Source organism: Ipomoea triloba, chromosome 15, assembly GCF_003576645.1.
Source record: "Ipomoea triloba cultivar NCNSP0323 chromosome 15, ASM357664v1".
Lineage (NCBI taxonomy): Eukaryota > Viridiplantae > Streptophyta > Magnoliopsida > Solanales > Convolvulaceae > Ipomoea > Ipomoea triloba.
The window spans coordinates 11,797,642-11,811,507 of record NC_044930.1 but is presented as its reverse complement, the minus strand read 5'-3'; the positions used below and the strand labels follow the sequence as shown (position 1 = coordinate 11,811,507).

Below are 13,866 nucleotides of genomic sequence, written 5' to 3'. Positions count from 1 at the left end.
TGTGCACACCTTCAATAATAACAACAAATTTTCCTCCAATAGTGCTGTGTGGGTCACGGCCCAAAAACGTTGTCGTTTTGTGTACTTTTTTTTTATGCAACTCGCTGCAATATACATTTTTATAACTCATAATATACATTATTCTAGAACATACTGTACATTATTTTAACTCATAAAACACATTATCTTACTCCAGAAATTTCATTAATTTAATACATAATATACATTATCCTAACATATAAAGTACGTTAATTTTACTCATCATATTCAACAAAGTGTTTTGGACTGTGTTCCACACTGTATAATTTGCCCATTTTACTCATCATATTCAACAAAGTGTTTTGGACTGTGTTCCACACTGTATAATTTGCCGTTTCACTCATCATCCAAACAAACTCCAAACAGATCGATATGAATAATAATCCATATAAATTATGGGCAGCTGGATTTACTTTTAGATTACGAAATACTTGAACACGCCGATAAAGCCAAACATATAATACTCCGCTATATAATAAATATAAATAAAATCGGGGGATTAAACCAACGTTGCCTATAAATATCAATCTCCGGATTCTAGAGTCTGGACTCTGGACTCGCTCGTCACTTCACCTGCTTTCCTCAACAGCTCTGAAAAAATGTCGAATCCACGGATCTATACAGCTTTAGCAATCGCAGCGTTGTTCTTCTTCTCGGCAGCCTTCGCCGACGACGTCGTCGTTCTAACCCAAGACAACTTCGACAAGGAAGTCGGCCAAGATCGAGGCGCTCTCGTCGAATTCTACGCCCCCTGGTAAGTGTGGTTTGCGTACTTTGTTTTTTGCGATCAATTTGATGAACAGAATGAGCGTTGTTGTAATATTTGTTTGTTTGGTGCTTAGCCGTGTTCACTATGCGGTTTTTATCATTTCTGTAGTTTTTAAGCTTGATATGTTTGATCTGATCTGAATAGCATAGGTTTTGAGGTCGCTTTTGTAATCTATGTAAATTGATTGTTAGGAGGACTCTTTTCTCGCCTTTTATATTAAGGAAAAATCTACATAGGACTATAGGAGTACAATTTAGTATAGAAATGACTGAGTATTGGAAAATAATGATACATTAACAAGTAATTTTGAATCTATAGTTAAACCTATTACTTCGTATTGTTTAAACAACGGTCAGTAAGTTAATGCAAATGAAAATGACATCTAATACTATTATTGTTCATTATCTAAAAGGGAGAGCTTTGGTGGTAATGTGTTATGGAATAATTGTAAATTCTTCAAATGTGTTTCTCTATAGTAAAGCACTCTCATTTTGTTGTGTTTGTATGTTAATGACAGGTGTGGTCACTGTAAAAAGCTTGCTCCCGAGTATGAAAAGCTTGCTGCAAGTTTCAAGAAGGCAAAATCTGTTCTCATTGGAAAGGTTAGTTCTTTGGCAGCCTTAATTCTCCATTACAGTTCGACAAGAAGAAAAATTGTCTTTGTATGATTGCACTAGGCTGGTGAAATTCCATAATATATTTTTTGCTTCTGCTATTATTTCAGCATGTAAAAATCAATACAATCAGTTCATATATTTTTATTTCAGTGAGTAAATAAATGTTCTAATTGATTATTGTCCCCAAATATGGTCATTGTAGGTGGACTGCGATGAACACAAGAGCCTTTGCAGCAAATATGGAGTTTCTGGGTACCCAACCATCCAATGGTTTCCTAAAGGGTCTTTGGAGCCAAAAAAGTGTGTAATTTTACGTCTGAAACTTATTTACTTAAATGAGATTTTTTGGGTTATTTGAATGCTTTTTCTTACATGCTGGGAAATTTCAATCATGTTTTTCTGATGAAAGGAATCTAATATTTTCTCAGATATGAAGGTGCACGAACTGCAGAAGCCATTTCTGAGTATGTAAACAAAGAAGCAGGTAATAGTCTTTACATATCCTGCAATTGAAATGAATGTTAATTTTCACATGATTATTGAGGAAAACAAGCTACAAGAAGATAAAGAAACTTTTCTATGTTTTCAGATTGTATCTCTCAGTCTTTACATTTTGTATGAAGCCTGTATTTTCACTACTGAAATGTATATAATAGAATAGTTGCTTCCTTTTAAGAAGATTTACATAAAATAGCTTCTACGGCGAGTCTAATCCTTTATTCTATTGGGGTTGTTTTCACTCAACTTGTCAATGTGCGTGCCTTTGAAATTTTATATCATTCTAGTTAGGAACCATATTCATATTCTATATCACAAATGCCCTCCAGGACCTGTGATAGATGTCCATTTTTCTCACACTTTTCCTTTAGTTGTAAAAATGGATTTGTTTTTCTCTTTTCATGCATAGCTGTCAGATTCTTGATATAATAGTTTCCTAAGTAACAATATGAATTAACAGTATAAGACCACCATTTTTCTACATTCAGGAACCAATGTTAAGATTGCTGCAGTCCCCTCAAGTGTTGTGGTATTAACTCCAGAAAACTTTGATGAGATTGTCCTGAATGAGAAAAAGGACGTCTTAGTAGAGTTTTATGCACCATGGTGAGAATATTCAATTCTCTTTGCCCCACTGCCCCTCTCTCTATCTCTATCAACTATCAAATGTAAATTTCCTCAGACATCCAATTTCTATGTATTGACAGCATTTATGGTTAAAACTTATTTATGTTTTAGCTAAACCCCCTTCACACTTCTGATTTATGCTTTACCTTTCACAGGTGTGGTCATTGCAAACACCTTGCTCCGGTAAGTGCATTAAAATCATTGTTTTTATGGCTAGTGCTGTAATAGCTACTAACAATGTTAAAATAATTTTTCTCTGTTTTGTGTATGTAGATTTATGAAAAGGTTGCAGCAGCATTTAAACTGGATGAAGACGTTGTTATTGCTAACTGTGATGCTGACAAGCACAAGGATATTGCAGAGAAGTAAGTTTTTATGGGTGTCTAGACTTGGAGGATAATAAGGGCATGTCCGATTGGGGGAAAATTCTCTAAAATTTTGGAAAAGACGAACAAAAATGGAAAAATGAGGGTTTAAGTTGTTTCCATTCTACAAACTGCAAAAAGATTTGTTAAAAAAAAAAAAAAAACTTTTCAACATTTTAAAAACAAGTTTTGGATGTTCTCCAAATTGGGGAAACATGACTGAACTGTAAGCGCTTCCCCCCATCCTTTATTTATTTATTTTTCAATTTTCAAATCTTCAACCTTTTGCCTGCTTCTTTTTTTTTTTTCTTTTTTTTTTTTTTTCCTTTTCCTTTCATTTGGAAAATAAAACAGTAGAAAATTGTGGAAAAATGGAAATGAAGAATTGAAAATGTTTCCCATTACTAAACAGGCCTGCTTTGCAATTATATTCAGCTACTGCCATTCTGTTCATTTATGTTATGAGAACCAAAAAATGTTTACTAACATTTTGTGTTCCCTTTAACAGTCTCTTGTACACATGCATGTGTACAGAAAACCCGAATTCTTTAAGCCAATTCTATTTTCTTTGAAACAGATATGGTGTAAGTGGTTACCCCACATTGAAATTCTTTCCAAAGGGCAACAAGGCTGGTGAAGAGTATGAAGGTGGCCGAGACCTAGATGACTTTGTAAACTTCATCAATGAGAAGTGTGGCACTAGTCGTGATGCCAAAGGACAGCTTACTTCTAAGGTTAGTGACACATTTTCTACTCTTTTATAGTTATCATGCTCCTCATTTGATTTTTCACTACTACCTTATAGGCTGGAATTGTTGAACACCTAAGCAACTTAGCCAAGGAGTTTGTGAGTGCCATTGATAGTGAGAAGAAGGAAATATTTAGCAAACTGGAGGAGGAAGTTGAGAAGCTTTCTGGTCCCTCTGCAAGGTATACTTTATGCTTATCAATTACCTGAACTTACCAGAACTATTTCTCTATCCCTGAATTTGTCATGAGTTTTCTGGTTCTATTTTTCACATTATCCTTGCATGTTTGCATTTCCAGATATGGCAAGATCTACCTAAAAGTTGCCAAGAGCTGCATGGATAAAGGAACTGACTATGCCAAAAATGAAAATCAACGATTAGAGCGCATGCTTTCAAAGGTATGTTACTTGCTGTTAACAGTTTCAATTTCTTCCTCTGAAGTCTGAAGCTTTCCAGCAGCAGTTACTTTTGGGGGAATAAACAACTTGCTGCTACCATTTTAATCAAATTACTTCTAAAGTGTGCTAAGTTTCCAATAACTTTGCCCAAATGTACTAACCCTTGTCATCTTTCTTCCCCCTAGCTATTTGGCTAAATTCTTTAGAATATGATTGACATGCTATGGATGCGTGTGTGTGTATATTCATAAATTTTTGGAATAAGGTTCAAATTGGCCACTGAACGTAACCTGAAAATGCAATTAGGCCATTGAATGAAAAAAATGTGCAATTAGGCCACTGAACACTCCAAATGCATGCAAATTCACCTGATATCAGGTTACCTTCCATTTTATCATTTTATCAGGTTGTCTATATACATTGATGGTGATGTGGCATTTTAAAATAATTTTTTAATAATAAATATAAAAAGATGAAAATAAAAAATATTAATTTTTAAATATTAATTTAAAAAAAATATTTTTTAATGTTAATATTTTTTTATATTTTAATTTTTAATTTTAAAGTTTATTATTAAAAAAATATTTTAAAATGTCAACTCACCATCCATGTAAGCAGGCAGCTTGATGAAATGGAAGGTAACCTGCTATCAGGTGAAATTGCATACATTTGAAGTGTTCAGTGGCCTAATTGCACATTTTTTTTCGTTCAGTGACCTAATTGCACTTTCAGGTTACGTTCAGTGGCCAATCTGAACCTTATTCCTAAATTTTTTTTGGTCCAAACTGAAGATGGCCATAGTATATTATTTATGTAATTGTATGAAGTTAAAATACTTTTAACACAAGGTAGCATGTTGAGAAAATACATGTAGCTTAAGCATAAAAATGCTCTTGACTATTATCATGATAAAATGTAATAACTCTACTTGTATTTTTAAAAAATCCTATTTATTTTCCAAATTGGAGATTTAAATATCTAAAACCAGTATCTCACATTTCCTTTGATCTTTGTGTTGATGCAGTCAATTAGCCCAACAAAGGCTGATGAGTTTACTCTCAAGAAGAACATCCTATCTGCCTTTGCTTGATTCCGGTGATAGATTGTGCGGTGTGGCAGCTTGTGGAGTCTGCAGTTTGGGTTCCCGAGTATCTGCCCAAGGTTCGAAATGTACCATCTTATCACTTCTACATTTCTGCTGCACTTTTCTTACACAGTTTATGTCAAAGAGAGGAAGCTTTTGGCCTGCAGCAATAGCAATAATTAACACTTATTTTAGCCTGAATACTACCATTTAGCAGCTTTTGATAGTGAAAAGGGAGTAGATTGTTACTGCACTTTCAATTGCTGATCAGGATAGTTGTTTGTATTGAAAATTTGAGTATACATTTTGTTAGGTTAAATAATTTAACTATTTTAGCAAGGTTTGTGGAATGGATAATAGTCAAGTTTGACACAACTTGTTTTAAAGTTCATAACTTTTTTTAAAGCTTATAAATAATCTATCAGCTTGATAAATAGGGAAAATTTTAAAATAAGATTTTAGAACACTACTCCATCTAGCGTTTAAAAAGAACGCTACTCCATGTTCCATCTATCAGGTTGTTTTGACACTGCTAGAACCACGTTTCCTTCTTCTCCCAAAAGATCGAATCTCTAACCTTAAGGGCGTCCTACACTCCTGCCTGACAAAGTATGTGAGAGAGGAGGTAAATCATGATAATTCAGAGACTCAACAAACATGGTCAAATGTGGGTGTGAGCAAGATATCTGTTCAAATTTTAAATTTTGATCTCTCCTCTCAAATACCTCCTACTAAATCGGTAAGCTAACATGGCGTTTGGTTGGGAGGAAGGAGGGAAAAGAATTGTAAGAGCAAGATATCTGTTCGTTCACTTTGAACATAATTCTCACACTGTTGTAAAATTTTAAATTAATCTCTCAAATACTGCCTACTAAATCGGTGAGCTAACATGGCGTTTGGTTGGGAAGGAGAGAAAAGAATAAGGTGAGAATAAAATAGAAATTCAAATTACATTGTTTGATATGATGAAATAGAATTACTGGGAATAGAAAGAGAAGAAGTGATTACTACTAATAATAATAATTATAATCAAGGGTAGTAGTGTTATTGCTCCCTTTTTTCATTTTCCACACATTAAATTGCAATTCATAGAAATACCCATTAAATTAAATTAAATTTCAATTCAATTACCACCGAATTATGGTCATTAAATTGGTGCGGACAAGAACCACGTTTTGTGTACTATGACATTGTGGAGACTGGAGCGTGTCTATTCAACCTGAGTGTCTCAGTGTGCCCCTACTTCCTTGTATCGCGATGCTGCACATGAGCCCCGTGAGAATGCTTAGGCGCTCCTTCACTCCCGTACATATTTCGCTTTCAACCCGACGGCTTCATTGCCTAGGCCCCACCAAGACAAGGACCTCAGTATTTACGAACCATCAATCACCCCAATACCCCATAATAATTCAATTAATCAAATAAATAATTTAATGTATATAAATTATAACTCGGTTTAAATGGCTCAAAGTCATTGCAACGTGATGAAGAAAGGTTCTCTGCCAACTTAGCTATGAATTGGCCCACAACACCGGGTGACAACACCAAAAAAATATAATAGGTTAGTGTTAAAAAAAAACAAATTTTATTCTAAAAGAAAACAAATTTAATAAGAAAATTAACTCAATAATCCAAAACTAATAAGCTCAATGGCTCAAGTGGAGTAACACAAAATTTAGTAGACTAGCTCGATCCACTTAAATTACTCCTTATTTTGTCAGCAATGCAAAATAAACTATACAGAGGGAGTCTGTAAGTAAGCCTTCTATTTAGTATTAAATTTTTTATTTTTTAAATAAAATTTTAATACTATTTAATAAATTTATTACAAAATAAATTATTGTTCATGAAAATAAATAATGAAAAATAAAAACTTATTATAATTATTGTTATTATAAATGCTAGAATTTTAAACAAAAATAATTAATTTTTTTTTTGAAAATAACAAAAATAATTAATTATATTAATATAAAATTTTTATTTATATCTTTTATACAAATGTTCATAACTACTCCGTATTATTTATGTTCTTGAATTGGATATGAAATTGAAAATTTGAATTGATTAAATGATATTTTAAGTTTATATGTATAATGCAAATATGCTAGTTTATTAAAATTAAAAATTTATGACATTAATTCTAAAATGTCAAAAATTTTATCCTCATAAAAAAAATCAACTCGATTACTTTAAAATCGATAAGTCAAATAGCTCGGACAAATTAGCCTGAATTCATAATAAACTTGACCCAATTGACATTCCTTCCACATGATTTCGTGTAATATATTTTGGAAAACAATTAGATGATCACATTGACATTCCATCAACACTCGAACAAAAATTCAAACCCAAAAGACTAAAAGCTAAATATTGGACCCCTAGTTTTCTTTGGCCTTCCGTGGACTGCTTCAAATGCCATGTGATCTCTTAGCGCTGCAACCGCGATTAGACAAAGTGGTAGTTGCGTGCTTCACCATTCTTTTGGCATATTTTCTTGTTAGGATTGGAATGCCAACTTCAATTTATCCTTGGATTTATTTTGCATCTTTTCCAACAAAAAAAGAGATAGTCCATTTATTTGGTAGTAAACTATAATAAGTTTAGGTTTGAATTTCAAATCCTCCGTTTCACCTTCACCCCATTCCCATCTCTTTTAGATATGATATTGTAATGCATTGTAAAATGTATATGTGTGTGTGTGTATATATATATATATATATTCAAATGTGGTCACGTCTTCCCGTGCGGTTGGTGCAGAATACACCACTATGTATACAAATATATACCACTCATATTTGTATTGTGCATTTTCTAACCTTGAATGGTGTATATTTGTATACATAGTGGTGCGGCGACACTAACCGCATGTTAAGGCGCGACCACACGTGATTATGACCATATACATATACATATACATATATATATACATATATATATATATATATATATATATATATATATATATATATATATATATATATATATATATATATATATATATATATATATATATAAATGTGAATGAAAGTTATACCCCTCATTTATGTCCGTTTTTTCCGTTAAGTTTTTTTGTACATAATGCTATAAAAGTTGTACTACATAATGTTTTGGACAAATATACCCCTACCGTTATAACTTCCGTTATCTTTTTCATTATTGCTACTATGCACATGCATGATGCATCCACCATATATTTTCTTATCTTCTTCAATAATAATAATAATATATACACATTAAATATTAGAGTTATATGTTAGTTATTTTTTAAAATATAAATATCCAATTTATAAAAATATTTTACATTATTATTATTATTTATATTAAAATTTAAATAAATTTAAAATTTTAATATAAAATACTAATATTGGGCACCTATTTTTTGCGCATCGCGCATAAGAAAAACTAGTATATATATATATATATATATATATATATATATATATATATATATATATATATATATATGGGAGGGATTAGGTGTTAAGGAGCACTCTGAATCATGGAAAGAGATCTGAGCTGTTGATTTTGATATGTTTAATTTGTCATCCTATACTAGCAAAAGCAATATGTGATGAGAAAGCTTAAAAAGGACAATAGGTGATTCCTGCTTTCTAGACACGAACAACAGGGATTATGGAAGCATAGTCATCGTCAAGTTGAATTAACACATAGGCAATTAAATCATCATCATCAACCGGGCTTTGTGCAGCAGCAAGAAAGTCGACGATTGAGCGCATATCCTGAAGGTACTCAACAATTGAACGAGAACCTTTTGGATTTTTAGATAACTTGGTTTTAAGATAGTTGACTCTAGCCTTAGAGTCATTAGCATAGCTGGTCGCAAGTCTCAATCAAGCTTTATGTGCAGTGGCTGCAGACGAGATGAGAGGTTGGATTGAGTCGGAGCAGCTCCCTAGGAGAGCACTGACTAAGATTTGATCTTGTCGATACCAAGTAGTGTAAGTCGGATTCATGGTAGTGCGAGCCGTATCAGTGAATTGAGTAGGTGCTTCTTGTGTGCCATCAACATAGCCTAGGAGATCAAGGCCGATTAACGTGGACTTCACTTGTACTGCCAAACCGAGAAATTGGTGTCTATCAACCGGATGGGGAAGTGGGTTGGGGCATTTAAATGAACCAATGATGTGGTTGTAGAAGCGGAAGCCATTGAAGGAAGAGAAAGAAAAAAAAAAAAGAAAAAAAAAAAGAAGATGGGATCTTTTAGAAAAATTCTCGCTTAGAGAAATATGACTCTGGATACCATGTAGAGAATGTGAAAAGCTTGTATTATTAAGCTAAAGTCTGTAAGCTATTTATACATGTACATGGAGATAAAGTAGCTAACAAAACTAACAATAAAGAACTATTCTGCAGGATGAAACTAAGCAACAAATAAATGAAAATAATTAAATCATTAATCCTTAACATCCTACTCAATCATTATATTTAGTTTCCCATCATATTGAATTCTCTTTATGAATGCAAGAGATACAAAACTTGTGCACTTAAAAAACAAAACTTATGCACCTGAAGAACAAAATTTATATACCATAAAGTTCTAAGTGATGCACAGTTATGCATCATACACAGCAAAGTCATGCAACTTAACTTCCATGATATGCACTTCAAGTTTCAAAGTTGTTTACCCTAAGGTGCAAAATTATGCACTCGTAGGTTCAAAGTTGTGCACCTTAAGTTTTAAAGATATGCACCTGAATGTTCAAGGTTATGCACCTGATGGTTTAAAGTAATGCATCTCGAGGTCTAAAGTTATGCACCTCAAAATTCAAAGTTATGCATATAAAGGTTTAAAGTTATGCACCTCAAGGTTTAAAGTTATGCACTTGAAGGTTCAAAGTTTTGAATATGAAGATCTAAAGTTATGCACGTCAAGGTTTAAAGTTATGTAATTGAAGGTTCAAAGTTATGCACTTGAAAGTTTAAGTTATGCACACATAAGTTCAAAGTTATATAACTCGTAGGTTCAAACTTGTGCAACATAGGAACAAGATTTGTGCACTTTAAAGTTAAGAAAAATTTCCAAAATGTCATTGTGCTTTTCTAAAATTTTCCTTCATTCTAGGCAGTTGATATGGAATAGATCAATGGTTGAGATTGATGCACATGTTTCACCTAGGGGCTAGGACAAGCTACGCATGTGATCTTTTATATATATATATATATATATATATATATATATATATATATAGTGACAATAGTGACCAAGAAAAAAGATTTACGAAATTACTTGGACAATGGTCAAGATCGTTGTCTCGCAATCGCAGACGAAAAAGTAAGATCAGAGAGACAGATTTACTAAATTAGTATATAAAATTGGGGATTTTGGGGGTTAAGGTTTGATAATTGATATATATACTTGGGATTATATTGAAAATATAAAAATATATTAGGTATAAATGTAATATATATATATATATATATATATATATATATATATATACTAATCATGTACGTACTTTCAAATAATGTACTTTACGTATATAAATAATATACTTTTAGTATATTAAAATGTAATTATTTATGGTTCACACAAATGTGTGGACTATTGTCCATGGAATAATGATTGGCTTTGGCAAATTATTATACGCAAATTATGCTGTGGACCCAGGTCCACCTTGCAAGGTGGACCTGGGTCCAAAACTACGTCGCTTTTTTTTTTTTTCTAGTAAACATATTGCTGAATATAGAGTTGTCTAAAAATGTGTGAATGTAGAGGTTTCAAAGTGTGAATGTAGATAATAGAAATCGTGAATGTAGATTTATGATTGTGTGAATGTAGAGTTGCCCAGAAATGTGTGAATGTGGAGGTTTCAAATTGTGAATATGGAGTATAGAAATCGTGAATGTAGAGTTATGCATGTGTGAATCTGTAATAGAGTTAAGAAGTTCTAGCAACTTGTAGCCCTGTAATGTGTGAATGTGGAGTTCTCAAGTTGTGAATGTGGAGTATAGGACCTGTGAATATAGAGTTTTGAATGTGTGAATGTGGAGTTTACAAATTGTGAATGTAGAGTATAGTGTATGTGAATGTAGAATATAGTTACTAAACATATAATCCTGTAATGTGTGAATGTGAAGTTTACAAATTGTGAATGTAGAATATAGTGTATGTGAATGTAGAGTATAATGTATGTGAATGTAGACCCAGGTCCACCTTGCATGGTGGACCTGGGTCCATGGCATAACAACCCATTATTATAGGTTTGGGCTTGCTTTGCTATACAGGCTTTGGCAAATTATTGTGTGGACCATGGTCCACATAGTTGTGTGTGGATCATGAATATAAGGTACATTTTTATTATACTAAAAATACATTATTTTTGTATTAAAGGTACATTCTTTCATAGTATATAAAATAATGTACTTTCAGTACTTAAATAATGTACTCTTATATAAAATAATGTACTTTCAGTACTTAAATAATGTACTCTAATATAAAATAATGTACTTTCAGTACTTAAATAATGTACTCTAAAATAATGTACTTTATGTACAAAAATAATGTACTTTTAGTATATTAAAAATGTACTTTTTATTTATGATCCACACAGTTGTGTGGACCATGGTTCATGCAATAATGATTGTTTGTTTTAAATAGGCTTAAGTCTGACTTTGCCCCTATGAACCACCAGTCGTTATACCGTGGACCACGGTCCACAATCAACTGTGGAACGTGGTCACTGATACTACAGGTCATCTTAAAAGATAGTGCCTTACATTTGTTTTTATATTATCGAATGAAACTGTAGTTATATCTAAATGTAACTGTAGTTGTGTTGAAATGTAACTACAGTGTATATGAACTGATACTGAATAACAATTTCACATTGTGTTTTATATTATCGAATGAAACTGTAGTTATATCGAAATGTAACTGTAGTTGTGTTGAAATGTAACTACAGTGTATATGAACTGATACTGAATAACAGTTTCACATTGTGTTTTATATTATCGAATGAAATTGTAGTTATATCGAAATGTAACTGTAGTGTATATGAACTGATATTGAATAACAGTTTCACATTTGTGTTTTTATATTTATCGAATGAAATTGTAGTTATATCGAAATGTGACTGTAGTTGTGTTGAAATGTAACTACAGTTGTGTTTAAATGTAACTGCAGTGTATATGAACTGAAAGTGAATGGCGCGGAAAGGGGATGGTTTCATTTGTTTGTTTTCATTAATCAAAACGACGTCATTTTGATGGATTGTGGATCGCGGTCCACGATATAATTTGCGATGAACCACTACATAGGGGCCTGATCTATTTTCATCCTACAGGGCTACAAATGTAGATGTTGATAGAATTTTTCAAATTCACTTTTAGCGGATTGAATGTGAATTCATTCTAAATTCACACCCCTAATATTTATATATAATTCTTGAAAAAAAAAAAGAAAAAAAAAAGGATTGAAGAGCAATAATAGAGATAGGGCATTGCTCCCATATGGTAGCTACAGATTTTGTGCAGGCTAAAAGTTGAGAAAAGTGCGGAAACATAGAGTTAACATGTAACCCTAAAAAATGCATAAAGAGAATACTGCAAACCCTTCAAATTATTCTATACCTTGTTTCTTCACCACGCTGTTTTCTGGTACTACACTACTCTCTACAGCTTCATCTTTGTTCCATCATGTCAAAATTTATTTCCACTCACATCCGCACTATATGTCCTGTAAAATTTGTTTAATAATTTGATGTCCAATCAAGAGATTGTGATTCAGCAATCAATTAATCACAACATGTCATGTTAAATTACAATTTTATTACTGGCATCCCATTAGTGCATTTTTCACAATTTTTTAGAAGAGCATAGCTGATCGAGGGGGAGGAGAGAGAAAATTTGAGATCCTCCTGAAGGTGAGTTTTTTGTGGGTTCCGCGATACAGAAAAGGAGGAGGTGGACACGCAGACCTGTGCGTTTCGCGCGCAATGGCGCTCAGGCGTATGCAAGGCACGCGCTAGTGCTTGGCGTATGCAGTGCACGCGCTAGCGCTTGGCGCTTCATTGACCTTGTTTTTTTTTTCTTTTCCTTTTTCTTTTGCTTCAGACCCATATTTTTCCCCTTTTTTTGTTCTTTTTTCTTTCTTCTATTTCCCTCCTTTCTCTCCTATTTGTTACCTCAAAAACCACCCCAAAAGCCTCACTATTGAGGGTATATCATTTTACAATACGACTTGAGTCTAGTTTAGGATAAAATTGACTCACTTTGTTTCTAGCTCAAATTTTTGTAGTGCATTAATTGATTCAATATTAGTAATTAGAGTTTACATTGTAATTAAATATTATATTAAACATAAAAATTAGAAATCTAAATTGTAAAACATATATAGAAAAGTAAAATGGTCAATGAAGAATTACGTTTGACTCTCAAATACTCTTTATATATCCCACTTTATGTATGTGTTAATTAACAATGGTTAATTAAACAATAATCCAATTATTCATAAGTTAACTAATTTCATGTTAACAAATACTCCGTACAACTTATGTATTCAGAAATTATATTAAACTTTCTATTATACACCCCAAAAAAATTCAAAAGTTAAAATTGTAATAAAATATGTAAAGAATTAGTAAAACAATTAGATTGGTCTTTAAATAGTGTTGGGAAAATGAGCAAGAAAGGCATTTGAGTAGTCATTTTATTTGAAGCAATATTTTGAATGGAGTTTACTATCGATTTGTGTCAGGAAA

General features: G+C 32.4%; 1 protein-coding gene across 1 annotated transcript; it reads left to right on the top strand.

The window, feature by feature from the left end:
• Positions 1-545: 545 nt before the first annotated feature.
• On the top strand, positions 546-5,532 carry LOC116005550 (protein disulfide isomerase-like 2-1). Its single transcript, XM_031245768.1, has 11 exons — positions 546-793; positions 1,326-1,410; positions 1,628-1,725; positions 1,854-1,909; positions 2,412-2,529; positions 2,706-2,733; positions 2,824-2,915; positions 3,493-3,649; positions 3,721-3,845; positions 3,963-4,062; positions 5,087-5,532. Exons 1-11 carry the CDS (start codon positions 639-641, stop codon positions 5,150-5,152), a joined length of 1,080 nt encoding a protein of 359 aa, XP_031101628.1. The 5' UTR covers positions 546-638; the 3' UTR covers positions 5,153-5,532.
• Positions 5,533-13,866: the final 8,334 nt, after the last annotated feature.